This window comes from Moschus berezovskii, chromosome 20, assembly GCF_049115385.1.
Source record: "Moschus berezovskii isolate FMDL1 chromosome 20, NW_MosBer_1.0, whole genome shotgun sequence".
Classification (NCBI taxonomy): domain Eukaryota; kingdom Metazoa; phylum Chordata; class Mammalia; order Artiodactyla; family Moschidae; genus Moschus; species Moschus berezovskii.
Genome location: NC_142479.1, coordinates 21,316,891 through 21,336,680, shown reverse-complemented (window position 1 = coordinate 21,336,680; position 19,790 = coordinate 21,316,891). Strand labels below are relative to the sequence as shown.

The window sequence follows — 19,790 nt, the reverse complement described above, 5'->3', positions numbered from 1 at the left end:
ACATAGTAAGAACTCAGTAAATGATGTACAGCTATATACAGTAGCTTGATGTTTAAGCCATTTAGATTTACATTATTTGGCATTAGTGGCCTTTGAATTATTGATGCAGTCTTTGTAGTGTGTTTGGCGACCTCGACTACCTATTTTATTTAATTGTAACTCTTCTGTATTTTACATTTATAACCTGGTATAGTCAACAATTATTGAATACCTACTCTGTGCAAAGCTCTGCATTTGGCAACAATTCTTTACATGTTTTGTTTAATCATTACTCTTCCGAATTCTGTGTTCATAGCTTGAGGTTGTTTATTATCAGATGTAATTGTGCATAGTACTATGTATAAGAGAATACATCTTGAAGATATCAGTCTGAAAGTGACAGCTATTTTACTCAGTTGTTTTAGTATTAAAATAATCTCAACAAAGGACATTCAGTATTCCATCCATGTTTTCCCCAGTTTATTTGGAACAGAATATCAGTATCTCCCCCTGAATCTATTGAAACATTGGTGGACTTGTGAGCAGCCTGTGTTTATTTCCTTACTACATTCCTAAAACAGTGTATGTTTTTGTCTGTCAGCCTTTCCAAAAGAATTTGATATATAGACATTTTATCAGCAAATAGGTATTTGGATTCTATAGCTTTTTTTGATTTTGTGTACTTTAACCCTGAGAATTATTGGTCCATTCCGGTATTAAAACTTAGCATAGTGGTTGACATATAATAGTTTGTGTGCTAATGCTAACAATAGAGTTAAAGGTACCACTGCTGAAAACTTGACTGGCATTCAAGTTTTCTTAGTGAACTTCAAGTTTTATTTGTTTATGTTTAGCATTCATCAGCATAAATGTTTTTGCTTTCCTCCTTAATCTCATATTTGATTTTCTATCCAAACAATCCTATTTTCTCTTTTCCCAGAATCCTCCAATGCAGTCTTCCTATCCAGTTGAATTTCTGCCTTCTAATTGGCCTTGCAGTGCTACTGATGAAAATAAAAAGACAGAAGTAAACCTAGAGGCTGTTTTTCAGATAGTGGATGAGTTGCATTCCTCCCCTAAATTGGAGATGGTCAAAGTGGAGCCTGTTGAGAATCAGTGCTCAACATCCCAGTCTAACAGAGGCCAACATATCCTAGCTAATTCAAACAACAGCAATCCATCTTCCACAAGTCAGGCTAGCCAGCTGGAGCCACTTACTCCTGTAGGCTCAGATATTACGTCTTTTGTGGTCGGAACAGAACAGGCAATTACCTGCTCTCTACCACAGTCACCTGAGTACATCTATACCATCCACCCAGCTCAGCCTGTTGAAAATACTACAATGCAGGAGTCTGCAATCAACCAGCAAGCTCACATCAAACTGAAGGAGCAGCTAAGTCATAATCCATCTCCATCTTCAGTAGTATTTGTGCAGGAAGGGCTGCCATTCAGCACACACCAGGTAAGAGGCAAATAAAAATTTCTAGTAATGTTCAGAGGTACCTGGTGCTTCTTGCTAAGGTTTAGTGGGGACTTTGTCCCAGTTTTATTTGGGTTTAATACGAGTTAATTATACTTTCCAGAAGGATCATATCCCAGTGGTTCTGCACAAAGCATTTCAGAAAGAAGTAACCTTAACTGTTAGGCATGCTCTCACTATGTTATGGTTTGGATGAACACTGTGGTATAAGACTTATCAATATTTTCATGTTAAAAACATCCTTTGAGTTTCGCTTCCAAATTTAATTTGAATGGACTAGGTGTGCTTGCCTGATTAAATTCCACTTCTCAGATGGATGGTTTATCTCATAGATAACTTTCCTGGCCATTTGTAGCATGGAGGTAAGGAGATGGTTGGAAGTATTTTCATACTTTCTTACAACATTATTGACTTCTAATTTGACTTGAGAGGATACTGTTTGTGAATTTCCTTGCTAATATTCTCATTCCTAAAGCAGAATTCTGACTCTGGTTTAAGAGATATATTCTGAAGGTAGAGACTAATCCTTGATCACTGCTAGCTTATGACCAGAAAATGAATAAACTCGCAGTCTAAAAAATAAAAGTATATAAAAATTAAAATCACTTTTGTGATTAAGTTTTTTTCCCTTAATCCTAGTCTGATATATATGTCTTTCATTTTGGATTTTTTTCTTTAATGGAGTTGAAAATGTCTTCATTTTTAGAGGTTCACAAGATAATTTTTTGGCAGTTGTGTATATATTTTGGTCACACCATGTGGCTCATGGGATTTTAGTTCCCTAACCAGGGATTGAACCTGGGCCCTCAGGAGTGAGAGCATGGAGTCCTAACCTCTGGACAGTGAGTACAGTCCCCTGGGCAGTTTTTTTTTTTTTTTTTAATGCATTCTTTTCTGGCTAACTTTAGAGTCAAATGTCTTAAGGTTTCTATCAACTCATTGTCCTTTTGAGCCCAAACATTGAGACCCAGTGTACTATGTATTAAAATAATATTATAAATTCAGTAGACCAGAGATAGGCTCTTTGTGTTTCAAATATGCCTGTGAAAAGATCAAGAAATGTGTCTTTATTCCTTCATAGTCACATCCAAAATATTAGATTTCATATTTTAAAATTGCATTCACACAGTTTCTTTAAAAAAATTTGGATATCACAGCTTTTGAAAGCTGTATTTTGAACTTCTAGCCCTACTTCATTATATAGTTTTATTTTAAAATAAATTCATTAATAAATAGAATATTTCAGAAATTGGTCAACTTGACAAAGGGATTAGGTGTTCTGAAGAAAACATAGGAACTCCAAGAAAGAAATCTATGTATCATAAGCAAGGCAGATCTAGATTTTATAGGGGCTGAAGCTTATACAATTTTGAGAGCTTAATTAAGACAAAGAAAACAAAATTAGTAGAATAAAGTATTCACAGCCCCTCTGACATCATCCAACAGGATCATACCTACTGCCATTCCAGTATCACCAAGAAGGAAAATCTGATGGAAGAGATGTTAGAATGGGAAAAGATAGTGGTATTAACCAGTTATAAATTGTGTGTGTGAATTTTATTAAAAAAATGAAGCTTCATGGTGAATCTTCCTCTGGTCATAAGTAAATATTTTAGCTCCATAGACATTTCAGCGGTTTCTGTATGGGGAAATATACATCTTACTACCAAAAATTCAGATTTGCTTAGCAATAATTGGATAGTATCATTCATAAGGATTAAAAAGCCTTAACAATCATATGTTTGTTGGATCATTTTTCTATAATAGAACTCCTCTGATAAAATATCTTAACTTTTAGTAGCCGTTTGGGGGAAATTTGGAATAATGAATGGGTTTAATATTGTAGGTGGATGCCAGTATAAAATGCCAGACCAGTCCACCTGAGAATATCTTGCCTTCAGAACAAATGGGATTCCTTATTTCAGAAATGGGGCCTGCTAGCAAGCCTAGTAAAGACATGGGTTTATCCACTCCAGCCAGATACAGAGAGCGAAGGAGCAACTCACAGCAAGGAAAGTCGCCTGGTAAGGATTGTTGTGCTCTGGAATGCTCGCAGTAGAATCATAGTGTGGGATTAATTTCTGAGTGGTCTTCATTTATTATTCATAGTTATACTTATCACATTGCTGTTTAATATAACTGTAATTTTAACTGTTTTTTCTTAATTATCCCTATAAAGTTAAGTACAAATTATATTTCAGTATTGCATGTAAAATTATGAGCTTTTGAAAAGAGAACATAGTAAGTAAAAGCAAAAGAATTTGGATTATTTAACTAGGAGAAAGGATGAAAGACAATTTAATAACTGCTTCAGATGCCAAAGACTTTGTAATTACAGAAGTACTTGTTCTTTTATTAGCAGAGTATAGTACAAAAGGGCATGTTCTTAAATTGTGGCAAGAAAAAATTAGATGGACATTAAAGATATTATCCTGAGCATATTATAAAGTATGACTCTGTATCAGTGGGATTTTTCTTGTGGTTTGTAGGAGCCCAGAGTTGGTGATTGTTTTAGTACAGTTGGTGTTATTCTTTCTAGGGGTATGGACAGAATCTTTTTTAAGAATATAGTGACATCTAGTAAAAATGTTTCTTATATGATCCAAAACCAAGTCATCAAAGTCTTCAGTAGGCAATGTGAATATTATTAAATTATATGCATGTCAGAGGCGTGCAGTTCAGTGAATTAAGCAATCAGGTCAAACAGTCATTTTAACCTATAAAAATTGAAAGAATCTTGGGAACTTCTGGAGAATTTTCCCCAAAAGTAAGCGAATAGTAATATGATCGCAGTATTGTTTATAGACTCACAGGGTTCTTTCTGTAAAGTGCCATTTAGACCATGTCTCCCTGTTCATACTGTATGCACTGTTTGCTGAATGCAGGGTAGGCTAGGTGTGAGCTTAGAGGTTGGAAGAAAACTCAAGGAGCTGTAGGAACTGCAGCAGTTTCTTCTCTCCTGGCTAGTACAGCAGCCATAGCAGCAGACATAACATAACCTCCCTCAAGGGCTTTCCAGGTGGAACTTACGTATGCTTACAGAACAAAAGTAGCCCATGGCCAAGCAAGTACCTCATGACACACATGCTCAGTGCCATCCAACTCTTTGAGATCCTGGACTGTACAGTCCATTGAATTCTCCAGGCCAGAATACTGGAGTGGATAGCCTTTCCCTTCTCCAGAGGATCTTCCCAACCCAGGGATTGAACCCAGGTCTCCCACATTGCAGGCTGATTCTTTACCAGCTGAGCCAGAAGAGAAGCCCTATAAATTATCTCAGTTGTTACATAATCATTATTCACAAAACGTGGGGTGAGAGAGAGCATGTGTGAGGAGAGAGAGCCTGACTACCACCATCTTGGTTTATTTGCTCTTCCCCTGCTGACCAAAAACTATCTGGACCATTCATCTTATTTGGTAAACTTAACTTATACAGTTGCTTTTAGTTGAGTATATGATCCAGTCTGTAATCAGAGATTAAGATTTCTTACCACTGAACATGTTCAAAACAATGGCATAGACTTTAAAGGCAATTTAGAAAAGGACAGTAGTGAATATTCACTGCATACTCATTTTTATGCCATACTACAAACTTGATGAAAGTGGTATTGTCATCTACTTAAACATCAGGAAACTTAAGCTTGGAGAGGATGAGGAACTTGTTCAAGATCACAGTAATTTAGCTAATATTCTGCTCACAGTCCTTCTGTTGACTGTGTCCTTTGATGCACAAAAGTTTTTAAGTTTGACATTGTCCGATGTGTCTATTTTTGCTTTTGTTGCCTGTGCTTTTGGTGTCGTATCCAAGAAACCATTGCCAAGGCCAGTATCATACAGTTTTTCCACTGTGTTTTCTTTCAGATGTTTCATAGTTTTAGGTCTTATATTTACATTTTGAGTTAATATTTGTAGATGATGTAAGATAAGGTTCCACCTTGGTTCTCTTGCATATGGACATCCAGTTTTCCCAGCACATTTGTTGCAGAGACCTTTCCCCATTGAGTGTTTTTTGCATCGTTTTTCAAGGTGATTGACCATATGTGTGAGGATTTATTTCAGGTCTCTGTTCCAGTCCATTGGTCTGTTTTTCTGTATTTATGCCAGTACCATATGAACTCTGTTAAACTCTTCAGTTCTGCTGTTGTAGCACTAAAGCAGTCATGGATAATACGTAAGTGAATGGTTGTGGCTATATTTCAGTAAAACTTTGTTTTACAAAAAACAGGTGCTGGGCCCAGTTTGACCTAGAGGTTGTAATTTGCCAAGCCCTGAGTTAGACTAACAGCTTATTTCTAAACAACAGCAAGGGAAGCCAGAAAGGAGTAGAATCATATTTTCAATATACTAAAAGAAATCTGCAGTCCTGGAAATCTCTACCCAGCAAAAAGATCCTTCAATGGTGAAGGCAAAAATGAAGACATTTTCAGATAAACACAAAATCGAGAGCATGCACCACAGCAGGTAAACATTAAAGAAAGTTCTGCAGGGTGTTCTTCAGGAAGAAGAAAACAAAGAGACATATTGTCGTTTCCAGGATAATCACCAACATAATAGAAACAATCTAAAAAAAAGAAAAAGGAAGGAAAGGAGGAAGAAAGAAATGAAAAATAAGGAAAAGAGAAAACAAAAAGTGGTTGACCCAAATTCAACCAATACAACTATTATATACATAAATGGTCTTCAAATGTCAAAGGCAGAGATTGCTAGAGTAGATTAAAGGGGAAACTCCTACTGTAGGCTGACTAGAGGAGACATGTATTGAAACTAAGTGGATAGAAAAAGAACATGCAAACAGGAAGTATGAGGTGGCTGGTATGATTATTCTTAAACGTCAGATAAAACAGACCTTAAGACCTAGAGTGTTAAAAAGAGGGCCACTTCATAATGATGAACAGTTTATCAGGGAGGTATGACAAAGAATGTTCAAACTACCACATACTTGCGCTCATTTCACATGCTAGCAAGGTAATGCTCTGAAATCCTTCAAGCCAAGGCTTCGACAGTACATGAACCAAGAACTTTCAGATGTTCAAGCTGGATTTAGAAAACGCAGAGGAACCAGAGATCAAACTGCCAACATCCGCTGGATCATAGAAAAAGCAAGGGAATTCCAGAAAAACATCTTCTGCTTCATTGACTATGCTAAAGCCTTTGACTCTGTGGATCACAATAAACTGTGGAAAATACTTAAAGAGATAGGAATAACAGACCACCTTACCTGCCTCCTGAGAAACCTGTATGCAGGTCAAGAAGCAGTAGTTAGAACTGGACTTGGAACAGTGGACTGGTTCCAAATTGGGAAAGGAGTAAACAAGGCTGTATATTGTCACCCTGCGTTTTTAACGTACATGCAGAGTACATCATTCGAAATGCCAGCCTGGATACATCCCAAACTGTAATTAAGATTGCTGGGAGAAATATCAGTAACCTTAGATTCGCAGATGATACCTAATAGCAGAAAGTGAAGAGGAAATAAAGAGACTCTTGATGAAAGAGAAGAGTGAAAAAGCTGGCTTAAAACTCAACATTCAAAAAACTAAGATCATGGCATCTGGTCCCATCACTTCACGTCAAATAGATGGGGAAAAATGGAAACAGTGACAGACTTTTCTTGGGCTCCAAAACCACTGTGGACAGTGACTGCAGCCATGAAGTTAAAAGACGCTTGCTCCTTGGAAGAAAAGCTATGACAAACTAGATGGTTTATTAAAAAGCAGAGGCATCACTTTGCAGACAAAGGTCCGTATTGTCAAAGCTATAATTTTTCCAGTAGTCATATACAGATGTGAGAGTTGGACTATAAAGAAGGCTGATTGCCGAAGAATTGATGTTTTCAAACTGTGGTGCTGGAGAAGACTCTTGAGAGTCCCTTGGACTTCATGGAGATCCAACCAGTTGATCCTAAAGGAGATGAACCCTGAATATTCACTGGAAGGACTGATGTACCTTACTCCTACACTTTGATGCAAAGAGCCAACTCAGTGGAAAAGACCCTGCTGCTGGGAAAGATTGAGGGCATGAGGACAGGGGATGACAGGATGAGATGGTTGGGTGGCATCATCGACTCAATGGACATGAGTTTGAGCAGACTCTGGGAGGACAGAGAAGCCTGGTGTGCTGCAGTCCATGGGGTCACAAAGAGTCGGACTCGTCTAAGTGACTGAAAGACAACAATACATCAATTATAAATGTGTTTTGTGTAATAATAGAGCTTCAAAATACATGAAACAAAATAACAAAACTTAAAGAAACAGACAATTCCTCAATGTACTTTTAATATTTTAATACTTTATTATAAGCAGTTGATAGAATAACCAGACAAAATTTCAGTTAAAGACATAGAAGATATGAACAACATAACCACCTTGCTCTAATTGGCATGTTTAGAACACTGAGCATACAGTACTTGCAGAATATATACACTGTTCTCAAGTGCATATAGTATATTTACCAGATAGGTCACTCACTGGGCCATCATTGGAAGGACTGATGCTAAAGCTGAAGCTCCAATACTTTGGCCACCTCATGCAAAGAGTTGACTCACTGGAAAGGACTCTGATGCTGGGAAGGATTGGGGGCAGGAGAAGAAGGGGACAACAGAGGATGAGATGGCTGGATGGCATCACCCACTCGATGGAGGTGAGTTTGAGTGAACTCCAGGAGTTGGTGATGGACAGGAAGGCCTGGTGTGCTGCGGTTCATGGGGTCGCAAAGAGTCGGACACAACTGAGCAACTGAACTGAACTGAAGACAAGTCTCAATACATTTAAAAGAATTGAAGTCATACAAAGTGTATTTTCTGAATACAACAGATTAAATTAGAAATCAATAACAAAGAAATTAGGAAAAGACCAAATATCTGGAAATAAAGTAGCATACTTCTAAATAATTTGTGAGTCAAAGACAAAATCACAAGAAAAATTAGAAAATATTTTTAACTGACAGTCAAAGTACAATATCCGAGTTTGTGGGATGCAGCTAAAGCAGTGTTAGAATGAAACATACAGCTTTAAAGGCTAATGGAAAATAAGACCTAAAATCAATGACCTGAGGTTTTACCATATGAAACTAGAAAAAAGAGGAAAATAAACCCAAAGTAAATATTAAAAATAAAAGCAGAGGGAATTCCCTGGTGGTCCAGTGGTTAGTACTCAGAACTTTGGACTTTCCACCTCCAAGGGTGTGGGTTCTATCCCTAGTCAGGATCCCTAGAACTAAGATCCCACAAGCCACACAACACAGCCAAAAATAAATAAAAGTAGAAGTCAGTGATATAGAAGACAGACAGTTGAGAAGACTAACAAATATAAAACTAGCTCTTTGAAAAGATCGACAATTTTGACAAACTCCTAGCTAGACTGATCCCCTGAGATCACAAATAGAACACAAATCATAACTATTAAGAATGAAAAAGAGACTAATACCTCAGAATCTATGAATGGTAAAAGGATAATAAGAGAATACCATGGACAGTCTTATGTCAATGAACACAGCTACATAAATGGATTAGACACATTTCTTAAAAAATACAACTTGCCAGAATTCACACAAGAAGACCCAATGAATAACCCTACATCTTTTAAAGAAGTTGGCTACCAAACTTTTTCCTCACAGGAAGAAAGGAAATTACAGATTAATAATCCACATGAATATATGTGCAAAAATAATTAACAAAATATTAGTAAATTGACTCCAACAATGTGTAAAAACGATGATGGACAAACCAAGTAGAATTTGTCTCAAGAATGCAACACTTGATTGTATTTCAAATGTTAAACAATGTTATTCATCATATTAACAGAATAAAGGAGAAAAACTATGACAGTTTTAGTAGATGCAAGGAAAGCACTTGACAGACTTCAGCACATTTTAGTAATAAAATCTCTCAATAACATCGGGATAGCAGAAACTTTTTCAAACTGATAGAGAAACATCTATAAAATATGTATAGAAAGGATCATGATCAATAGTGAAAGACTAAGCTGTTTATCCCTGAGATTGGGAACAAGGCAAGGATGCTCACTTTTACCACTCGTGTTCAGTATTGTACCTGTGGACCTAGCCATTGCAATAGGTAATAGAAAGAAGTAAAAGATGTAAAGATGGGAAAGGAAGAAGTGAAATCATATTTGAAGATGATATGATTACTTACGTTAAAAATCTGGGGAATGTAGCCAAACTACTAGAACAAATAAATGAATTCGCAAGGTTATGTCTTGCTTCAGTTCAGTTCAGTCGCTCAGTTGTGTCCGACTCTGCAACCCCATGAACCGCAGCACACCAGGCCTCCCTGTCCATCACCAACTCCCGGAGTTCACTCAAACTCAGCTCCATTGAGTCGGTGATGCCATCCAGCCATCTCATTCTCTATCGTCCCCTTCTCCTCCTGCCCCCAATCCCTCCCAGCATCAGAGTCCTTTCCAGTGAGTCAACTCTTCGCATGAGGTGGCCAAAGTATTGGAGTTTCAGCTTTAGCATCAGCCCTTCGAATGAACACCCAGGACTGATCTCCTTTAGAATGGACTGGTTAGATCTCCTTGCAGTCCAAGGGACTCTCAAGAGTCTTCTCCAACACCACAGTTCAAAAGTATCAGTTCTTCAGCAATCAGCTTTCTTCACAGTCCAACTCTCACATCCATACATGACCACTGGAAAAACCATAGCCTTGACTAGACGGACCTTTGTTGGCAAAGTAATGTCTCTGCTTTTTAATATACTATCTAGGTTGGTCATAACATAAAGCTTCAGCTTTAGCATCAGTCCTTTCAGTGAATATTTAGGACTGATTCCCTTTAGGATTGACTGACTTGATCTCCTTGGTGGTCTAATGACTAAGACTCCAAGCTCCTACTGCAGGGGGCCGAGGTTTGATCCCTGGTCAAGGAACTAGATCTCATTACCACAGCTAAGAGTTTGAATGCCACGCCTGAAGATCCAGCATGCCGCAGTGAAAACTGAAGATCCATGTTGCCACAACTAAGACCCGGCGCAGTCAAATAAATATTAAAAAAAGAAAAAAAAAAACTACAGTGAGATACCACAGCACACCAGTTAGAACGGCTAATATTTTTTAAAAAAACATAACCATACCAGGTATTGATGAGGCATCTGGAACTGGGAATTTAAATAGTGTAACTTTGGAAATAGCTTGGCAGTTTCTTAAAAATTAAGTTAAACATATTTCTGCCACCCAACCCAGCCATGATGGGTAGAGAAAGACACAAATATACATGATGGTTTATTTGTAATAGTTAAACAGCCTTGGACTTCCCTGGTGGCTCAGATGGTAAAGAATTTGCAGTGCAGAAGACCTGGGTTTAATCCCTGGGTTGGGGATCCCCTGGAGAAGGGAATGGCAACCCATTGCACTATTCTTGCCTGGAGAATTCCATGGACAGAGGAGCCTGGCAGACTACAGTCCATCGAGTTGCAGAGTCAGACAGGACTGAGCAACTAAGCACACATACACAGAGAGCCCTAGAAACTACTACAAATGTCCATTAAAAAGTGAACAAATAGACAAATTATAGTATATCCATGCTATAGAATACTTGTCAGCAATCAACAGGAACACATTATTGATACACACAAATCATTATGTTGAAGAGGTGCTGGGGAATATGCGTGTCTTTGATGCAATCCAGGTTTTGTTGCCTGCTTCTGCTAGAGTGGACCTAAAGGGCCTGAGGATTACTCAGAGGCTGAACAATCACACGTTGTAACAGGCCAGGCTGTTTATTTCTTTGGCATTTTAATTCTTTCAAAAGAACTTGAAGACTTTTGTTTCTCTTTGGTCGTTCCAAATGTGTGTTAGAGATCTCATCTGGGTAGTTTTTATGCCTGAAAAGTCTGGTGTTTGATTTACTGTTTGCACTTTGCCCATCCTCTTCCCTCAACCTAATGGCACTGTATATTGAGATATCTGAAAAGATGGGTTTAATTGGAAATATGACACTCTTAATCTGATTTTTGTCATAGTCAGAAGTACTTGAGAAAAGCTTAGAGGTACCTCTTACTACTGTTTCAAGTTGGGATATTAAAGCACACCTCAAATTACTGAATGCTAGTCAATTGGTGACCAACCACAGGCAGAGGAATATTTTCTTGCGTCTCTACTTGCATGCCAGCTACCTCTAGCTAGAGTTTATCTTTTGGGGCTTTGCTGAATGTGTCAGGAAATAGCCAACACATTGTGAATTTTTTCAGCCTTTCCCCTTCTGGTTACACGCCCACTGGCATGTGGTCTGCTTTCCAGGGTGTCACAGGCAATGATTTTACCAAATGTTTTGACATGGATTACCGAGATCACCAACATTCTAGCCCACTGTGTCTCAACCACCTGCCATCTGACCACTGAGCCAGAATCACATATTTTTATTTGAATTACAAGCAGCACCTCACTTATAGATTCCAAATTCTGTATTAGTCCACGTATGAATTAGGCTACTGTAAAAAGCAAAATACCCTTGTCTTAAACAGTTTAGAAGTTGATTTTCTTCCTTGTGCTACAGTCGGAGAGTAAGCTGTCCAGAGGTGATGTGGCAACTTTACTTTTCTGCTGGCCCTTAGGTGTTACATGGTTAAAGACGGCTCATCACTTTGCCCTCATCAGCCAGTAGATTGCTGTAAACATTGCTTTCTTTTATGAGTATAATCACGGCTATGCCACATCAGTTTGACTAGAACTTGGTCATCTGGTTGAACAGGCTGCAAGGGAACTTGGAAATATGATCTTTAGCTGGGGGTCATTTGCCTATTTAAAAGAAGAATAAATATTAGGAGACGTCCAGAAGTCTCTGTTTCGTGGACTTTGAGAAAATAATTTACAACACAAAATATAAAACATTGTATTCATAATACATAGCTTCTACAAATAGAAGAATGCAATCCAATAAAAAGAAAGAGTTATATTAATGTGTAATTCAGTTGAAGAGATACAAATGACCAGTAAGTGTATAGAAGGATGTTGAACCAATTCAGCAAAATCAGTAATGAGAGAAATGCAAGTACTAAATCAACCAAAAACATTTTTTTTTCCAATCTGTTGACAAAACTTGAACTGTTGATAATATCCAGGTTTGCCAAAGATGTAGGATACACTGTTTGATAATTGGAATGTAAATTTGTAGAGCCTTTTGGAGGGCAGTTTGGCATGGTCTGTAAATAACGAAAATGCTCATATGCTTTGACTTAGAAACTCTACTCCTAAGAATCTTTCTTACAAAGTGCGGTATAGTGTATTATTTATAATTACAAACATTTGGAAAAAAGCATAAATGCCTGACAATGGAGAACTAGACAAACTGTGATAAATTCATGTAATGAAATACTATGTAATCATTTAACAGAATAAAATAGGTTGATAGGTTTTTACTTGGAAAGATAGTGTTCATAGTATGTTAAGTGAATGAAGCAAGTTACAGTACAACATGTCTAGTACAACCTGCTTTCTAGAATGGTAAAAAGAAAAATATATACTGTAAGATTATATTAAAAAGTCTGAAAATGAATAAAACTGATACATGTGACAGTGGTTACCTCTGGGGAAGTAAAATTGGTGGTGTAAAAGGTATTTTTTAATTTTTAATTTGTGTATGAGTATATATAATGGTGGGATTATGGGAAAATCTATCTTTTTGTATTTTTCTAGTTTTTTTAATTGAAAAAATTTAATATAGTTTAAATACTGTAAAGAGTTTCTTTATATTTTATGGTATGACTATAAAAGCCTCAAAATGATAGAAGTGATCAATTTTTAAAGTTTTGAAAAAAAATTTTATATGCCAAATATTAATGTGACTTTTGAGATTTAGAGGTCTGACAGAATGTGGTCCACTGGAGAAGGGAATGGCAAACCACTTCAGTATTCTTGCCTTGAGAACCCCATGAACAGCAAAATGATAGGATACTGAAAGAGGAACTCCCCAGGTCGGTAGGTGCCCAATATGCTACTGGAGATCAGTGGAGAAAGAACTCCAGAAAGAATGAAGGGATGGAGCCAAAGCAAAAACAATACCCAGTTGTGGATGTGCCTGGTGATAGAAGCAAGGTCCGATGCTGTAAAGAGCAATATTGCATAGGAACCTGGAATGTTAGGTCCATGAATCAAGGCAAATTGGAAGTGGTCAAACAGGAGATAGCAAGAGTGAACGTCGACATTCTAGGAATCAGCGAACTAGAATGGACTGGAGTGGGTGAATTTAACTCAGATGACCATTATATCTACTACTGTGGGCAAGAATCCCTTAGAAGAAACGGAGTAGCCATCATGGTCAACAAAAGAGTCCAAAATGTGGTACTTGGATGCAATCTCAAAAATGACAGAATGATTTCTGTTCGTTTCCAAGGCAAACCATTCAATATCACGGTAATCTAAACCTATGCTCCAACTAGTGCTGATGAAGCTGAAGTTGAACGGTTCTATGAAGATCTACAAGACCTTTTAGAACTAACACCCAAAAAAGATGTCCTTTTCATTATAGGGGACTGGAATCAAAAGTAGGAAGTCAAGAAACACCTGGAGTAACAGGCAGATTTGGCCTTGGAGCGTGGAATGAAGCAGGGCAAAGCTAATAGAGTTTTGCCAAGAGAACGCACTGGTCATAGCAAACACCCTCTTCCACCAACACAAGAGAAGACTCTATACATGGACATCACCAGATGGTCCACACCGAAATCAGATTGATAATATTCTTTGCAGCCAAAGATGGAGAAGCTCTGTACAGTCAGCAAAAACAAGACCGGAAGCTGACTGTGGCTCAGATCATGAACTACTTATTGCCAAATTCAGACTTAAATTGAAGAAAGTAGGGCAAACCACTAGACCATTCAGGTATGACCTAAATCAAATCCCTTATGGAAGTGAGAATAGACTTAAGGGACCAGATCTGATAGAGTGCCTGATGAACTATGGACAGAGATTCGTGACACTGTACAGGAGACAGGGACCAAGACCATCCCCATGGAAAAGAAATGCAAAAAAGCAAAATGGCTGTCTGATGAGGCCTTGCAAATAGCTGTGAAAAGAAGAGAAGCAAAAAGCAAAGGAGAAAAGGAAAAATATTCCCATTTGAATGCAGAGTTCCAAAGAATAGCAAGGAGAGATAAGAAAGCTTTCCTGAGGGCCAATGGAAAGAAATAGAGGAAAACAACGGAATGGGAAAGTCTAGAGATCTCTTCAAGAAAATTAGAGATACCAAGGGAACATTTCATGCACAGGTGGGCTCAATAAAGGACAGAAATGGTATGGACCTAACAGAAGCAGAAGATATTAAGAAGAGGTGGCAAGAATACACAGAAGAACTGTGCAAAAAAGATCTTCAGGACCCAGATAATCACGATGGTGTGATCACTCACCTAGAGCCAGATATCTTGGAATGTGAAGTCAAGTGGGCCTTAGAAAGCATCACTCACTACGAACAAAGCTAGTGGAGGTGATGGAAATCCAGTTGAGCTATTTCAAATCGTAAAAGATGATGCTGTGAAAGTACTGCACTCAATATGCCAGCAAATTTGGAAAACTCAGCAGTGGCCACAGGACTGGAAAAGATCAGTTTTCATTCCAGTCCCAAAGAAAGACAATGCCAAAGAATGCTCAAACTACTGCACAATTGCACTCATCTCACACACTAGTAAAGTCATGCTCGAAATTCTCCAAGCCAGGCTTCAGCAATACGTGAACTGTGAACTTCCCGATATTCAAGTTGGTTTTAGAAAAGGCAGAGGAACCAGAGATCAAATTGCCAACATCCGCTGGATCCTGGAAAAAGCAAGAGAATTCCAGAAAAACATCTAAAATTTCTGCTTTATTAACTATGCCAAAGCCTGTGACTGTGTGGATCACAACAAACTGTGGAAAATTCTGAAAGAAATCAGAATGCCAGACCACCTGACCTGCCTCTTGAGAAACCTATACGCAGGTCAGGAAGCAACAGTTAGAACTGAATGTGGAACAACAGACCGGCTCCAAATAGGAAAAGGAGTACATCAAGGCTGCATACTGTCACCCTGCTTATTTAACTTATATGCAGAGTGCATCATGAGGAACGCTGGGCTGGAAGAAGCACAGGATGGAATCAAGATTGCCGGGAGAAATATCAATAACCTCAGATATGCAGATAACACCACCCTTATGGCAGAAAGTGAAGAGGAACTAAAAAGCCTCTTGATGAAAGTGAAAGAGGAGAGTGAAAAAGCTAGCTTAAAGCTCAACATTCAAAAAACAAAGATCATGGCATCTGGTCCCATCACTTCATGGGAAATAGATGGGGAAACAGTGGAAACAGTGTCAGACTTTATTTTGGGGGGCTCCAAAATCACTGTGGATGCTGATTGCAGCCATGAAATTAAAAGACGTTTACTCCTTGGAAGGAAAGTTATGACCAACCTAGACAGAATATTAAAAAGCAGAGACATTACTTTGCCAACCAAGGTCCGTCTAGTCAAGGCTATGGATTTTCCAGTGGTCATGTATGAATGTGAGAGTTGGCCTGTGAAGAAAGCTGAGTGCCAAAGAATTGATGCTTTTGAACTGCAAGGAGGTCCAACCAGTCCATCCTAAAGGACATCAGTAGTGGGTGTTCATTGGAAGGACTGATGCTAAAGCTGAAACTCCAGTACTTTGGCCACCATATGCGACATGTTGACTCATTGGAAGAGACCCTGATGCTGGGAGGGATTGGGGGCAGGAGGAGAAGGGGACGACAGAGAATGAGATGGCTGGATGGCATCACCGACTCGATGGACATGAGTTTGAGTAGTCTGGGAGTTGGTGATGGACAGGGAGGCCTGGTGTGCTGTGATTCATGGGGTCACAAAGGGTTGGACATGACTGAGCAACTGAACTAACTGACTCAAGCTAACCTTATCCCACACCAAAAATTCTTTTTCAGGATTTCTGAGAACTTCTAGGGCTTACAATGGCTTTTAGTTTTTAGTTTCTGCTTTTGCTTAATTCTCAGTTCATCAATTTCTAACTGCTTGCTCCTTGCCGGACCACGTGTGGAGTCAGACCCCTTGCTTTGATTGCCCCCTCCACCCCCTACCCCGCTTACCACTGCTCTGCCACAACCCCCAGCCGTTACATAAAGTATTCATATGTGTCGCACACTTTTCTGATTTGGTGGAGTAGAAAGGGTTTGCATTTAAAATATTGCAAATAGCTTAAAATGGAACGTTAACCATTCTTTGTAAAAGACCTTTAGTTGCTTTACCAGTCTCTTTGCTTGTCACTAGTTGATGTGGACTCCTGCCATGTTACCCTCTTTGCTTGTACTGGCACCATAACTTCTCTTCTCTGATATCTTTTTTTTTCCCCCTGTGCTATCAGTAGGCCCTTAATTCTGGGTCTTAGGCAGAGAAGGTTAGGTGTCTGTTTCCTAATGAGGCCTTGAGACCTCGTCTTGCCCAGCGAAAACAGGATACATTGTCAAGATATCTTCTTCAACAGACAGTTACTCCCCAAGAGGGACTCTGGTGCCTGCTGTTAAAATAATAATTTCCTCTCTTTCCCTCCATACTATGGTTGTAAGTGTAACTGATAAGGTAGTTAGCATATTTTTAACTCTTACGTCCCCACCCCCTCACCCCCTACCCCACCCCCACCCTACCTCCATTCCCCAGTAAAGCCAAATTCTTTGGTCAGTGGTGTTGATAGGTGAGTCTTAATTGACCTTGGCTTCCTGCCGTGAAACAGAGGAGTTGTGAAATGTTGACATTATTATGACATCTAATCATACCTTCATGTTATTAGGGGCAGGGAGCAAATGACTTATGCTTAAACTAGAACATCCATACTAAAACATTGGCTTTTAAAAAATATATTTATTTAAAAAAATATATTTATTAGCTGTTGGGTCTTAGTTGTCACCTGCAGGACCCTCGGTCTTCATTGTGTCACGTGGGATCTTTACTTGCAGCACATGGGACCTAGTTCCCTGACCAGGGATAAAACCCAGGCCCCCTGCACTGGTAACGTGGAGTCTTAGCCACTGGACCACCAGGGAAGTTCCCAGGAATTAGCTTTTGTAACGCAAATGTAAGGAGAAATACAATTCATGAAGTTGCAAATTATTCCTTGATAGAACTTAGTCTAACAAACAATTAGGCTATAAGAACATTGGTACATATCAGGTCCTATGGCATTAAAAGATTTTAACCACATTCAGTGTAAGATTTACATACTGTTAGAGGCTGTACAATACAGTCAGCAGGAAGAAAGCTTCTGGTATTAGAAAAAACTAAATTAAAATCCGGATTTTGTTGTTTACTGAGCCTCAGTTTCATCTGTAAAATGAGGATAATAAGAAGACATATGTTTATATAAAACATATAACTGGCTAAGTATGGTGCCTGATGTATAGAAAGAACATGGTAGCCATATAATTTTAGCAAAATTGTTATTTTCATAGTACTTATTATTTTGATGTTTATTACTGTCAAATATTTTTCAGAATGAATGGTCTCATTTTAAATTCATGAGAGCTCTTAGTGTTCCTGGCAGCCCTGTAATATTTCCCTAGTCAGTACACTTCCCATTTTCCAAAGCCGCTCTATCATATCTTCTCTGCTCCAACTTCCAACACGACTCCTCTCTTTTCATTCTCAGCTTTGACCTTGTTTCTTATTTTACTGAGAAAACAAGCAGCTAGAAGAGAACTTTTATATCTCTCCACCAGCAAATCTGTCAGTCTGCCACTTGTGTAACTCTGTACTTTGCCTTTCTTCCTTTCATAATGGGGAAAGGCCAGTCCTTCCATTTGTGTACAGAATCCCCTTTTGTGTACTCACAGACTTAGCCCTGAACAGTTATCCTTCCCTTACTCTTCAATAATCACGTTTTACCTTTTATATTCAATAATTCCTGTTAGCATACAACCATGCCATCACATAGGTTCTGTGTTAAAAGTAATTCTTCTCACTTTCCCTTCATTCATATTTTCATCCAGCTTCTACATTTTTTTCTCTTCCCCCTAGAGAAAAGCTCCTTGAAAGTATATCCTTATCTCAACCAGATTTTCTAATCGGGTTTTCATTCCTGCTACTCAGCTGAAACTGCTCTTATCAAAGTTTTCTGTTACTGCCGTGTTGCCAGATCCAGTGGTCTGTTCTCAGTCTCCTGCACCTCGGCAGCATTGAACCGACAACCTCAACCTTCACTTGGCTTCTGGAATATCACCCTTTCCTGGATTTTCTTCACCTTCACTGGCCACTCTGTAGTTTATTTTACTAAGTCTTCTTTGCCTGCCCTCACTTCTAAATATTGATGGATCCCAGAGCTCAATTCTTGGACCTCTTTTCTTCTCTCTCTAGTCAATTCCTAGGTTATATCAACAAGTCTCATTGCGTTTATCGTCTTCATAGTGCTGACTCCTAACTTTTTGTCTTAAGTCTCACTCTTCCCCGAACCCCAAATGTGCATCCCTTTTTTCCCATGCTACCTCATCATTTGTATGTCCAGTAGCGTCCCAAATACATTGTGACTCCTTTCCCCAGTTTTACTTATTTCAGAAAATAGTACTTCTAGTTACCTCTAGACTTTCGGTTGACTAGAAGTCTTCCTAGACTCTCTCTGCTCACATCCCATGTATCAGCAAATTCTATCAGCTCTATTTCAGTGTAGATCCAGAATCTGACCACTTACCACCTTTACATGCTGTCACCGTGGTCCATGCCACTGCATCTCTTGCCTGATCTTTCTTCTTCCACTGTGTGTGCTCCTATAGTTGCTGTTTTTTTTTTTCCTCCACACAGCAATCAGAGTGATCGTCTTAAAGTTATTTCCCTGCTTAAATTTTTCCAGTGGTTTTCTATCACATTTAAAAGAAAATCTAAAAATTCTTACTATGATTTTGGCAACTGCCCTGACTTTATCTCCTACCACCTTCTATCTCCCTCATCTGTTCCAGCCACAGCAGCCTCTTCACTATTCTCTGAACACACCAAGCATGGTCCTGCCTTCCCATTTGGTCTTCTCTCTGCCTGAAATTTTTCTCTACCCAGGTATTCACATGGCTTTCTCGTTACAGTCAGTTCTCTTCTCAAATGCCAGCTCATCGTAGGAACCTTCTTGACTATCCTGTCTGTAATAGGTAACCCTGTTCCCCATGTCCTGCCCTCCCTCAGTCCCTATTCTTTATTTATCTTCGTTTTTCTTCTATAGTGTTCATCACTACTTGACATTTTATATTATTTTTCTCTCCCTCTGCAGGTAAGTTCCATGAGGACAAGAATTTTGTTGTGTTCATCTCCAGCCCCTGCAGGATTGCCTGTGGCACTCAATGTTTATGCACCATTAGATCTTATTCATATCCTTAAAAGATCCTGGGAAAAA

The 19,790-nt window shown here is 38.7% G+C and overlaps 1 protein-coding gene across 1 annotated transcript in view; it reads left to right on the top strand.

The window, feature by feature from the left end:
• Positions 1–19,790, top strand: part of HSF5 (heat shock transcription factor 5) — a 52,000-nt gene that overhangs the window by 18,974 nt on the left and 13,236 nt on the right. The window contains exons 4-5 of the mRNA XM_055399514.2: positions 920–1,441; positions 3,306–3,483. Of these exons, the coding sequence (XP_055255489.1) occupies positions 920–1,441; positions 3,306–3,483 (700 nt within the window). The remainder of the gene's footprint in view (positions 1–919; positions 1,442–3,305; positions 3,484–19,790) is intronic.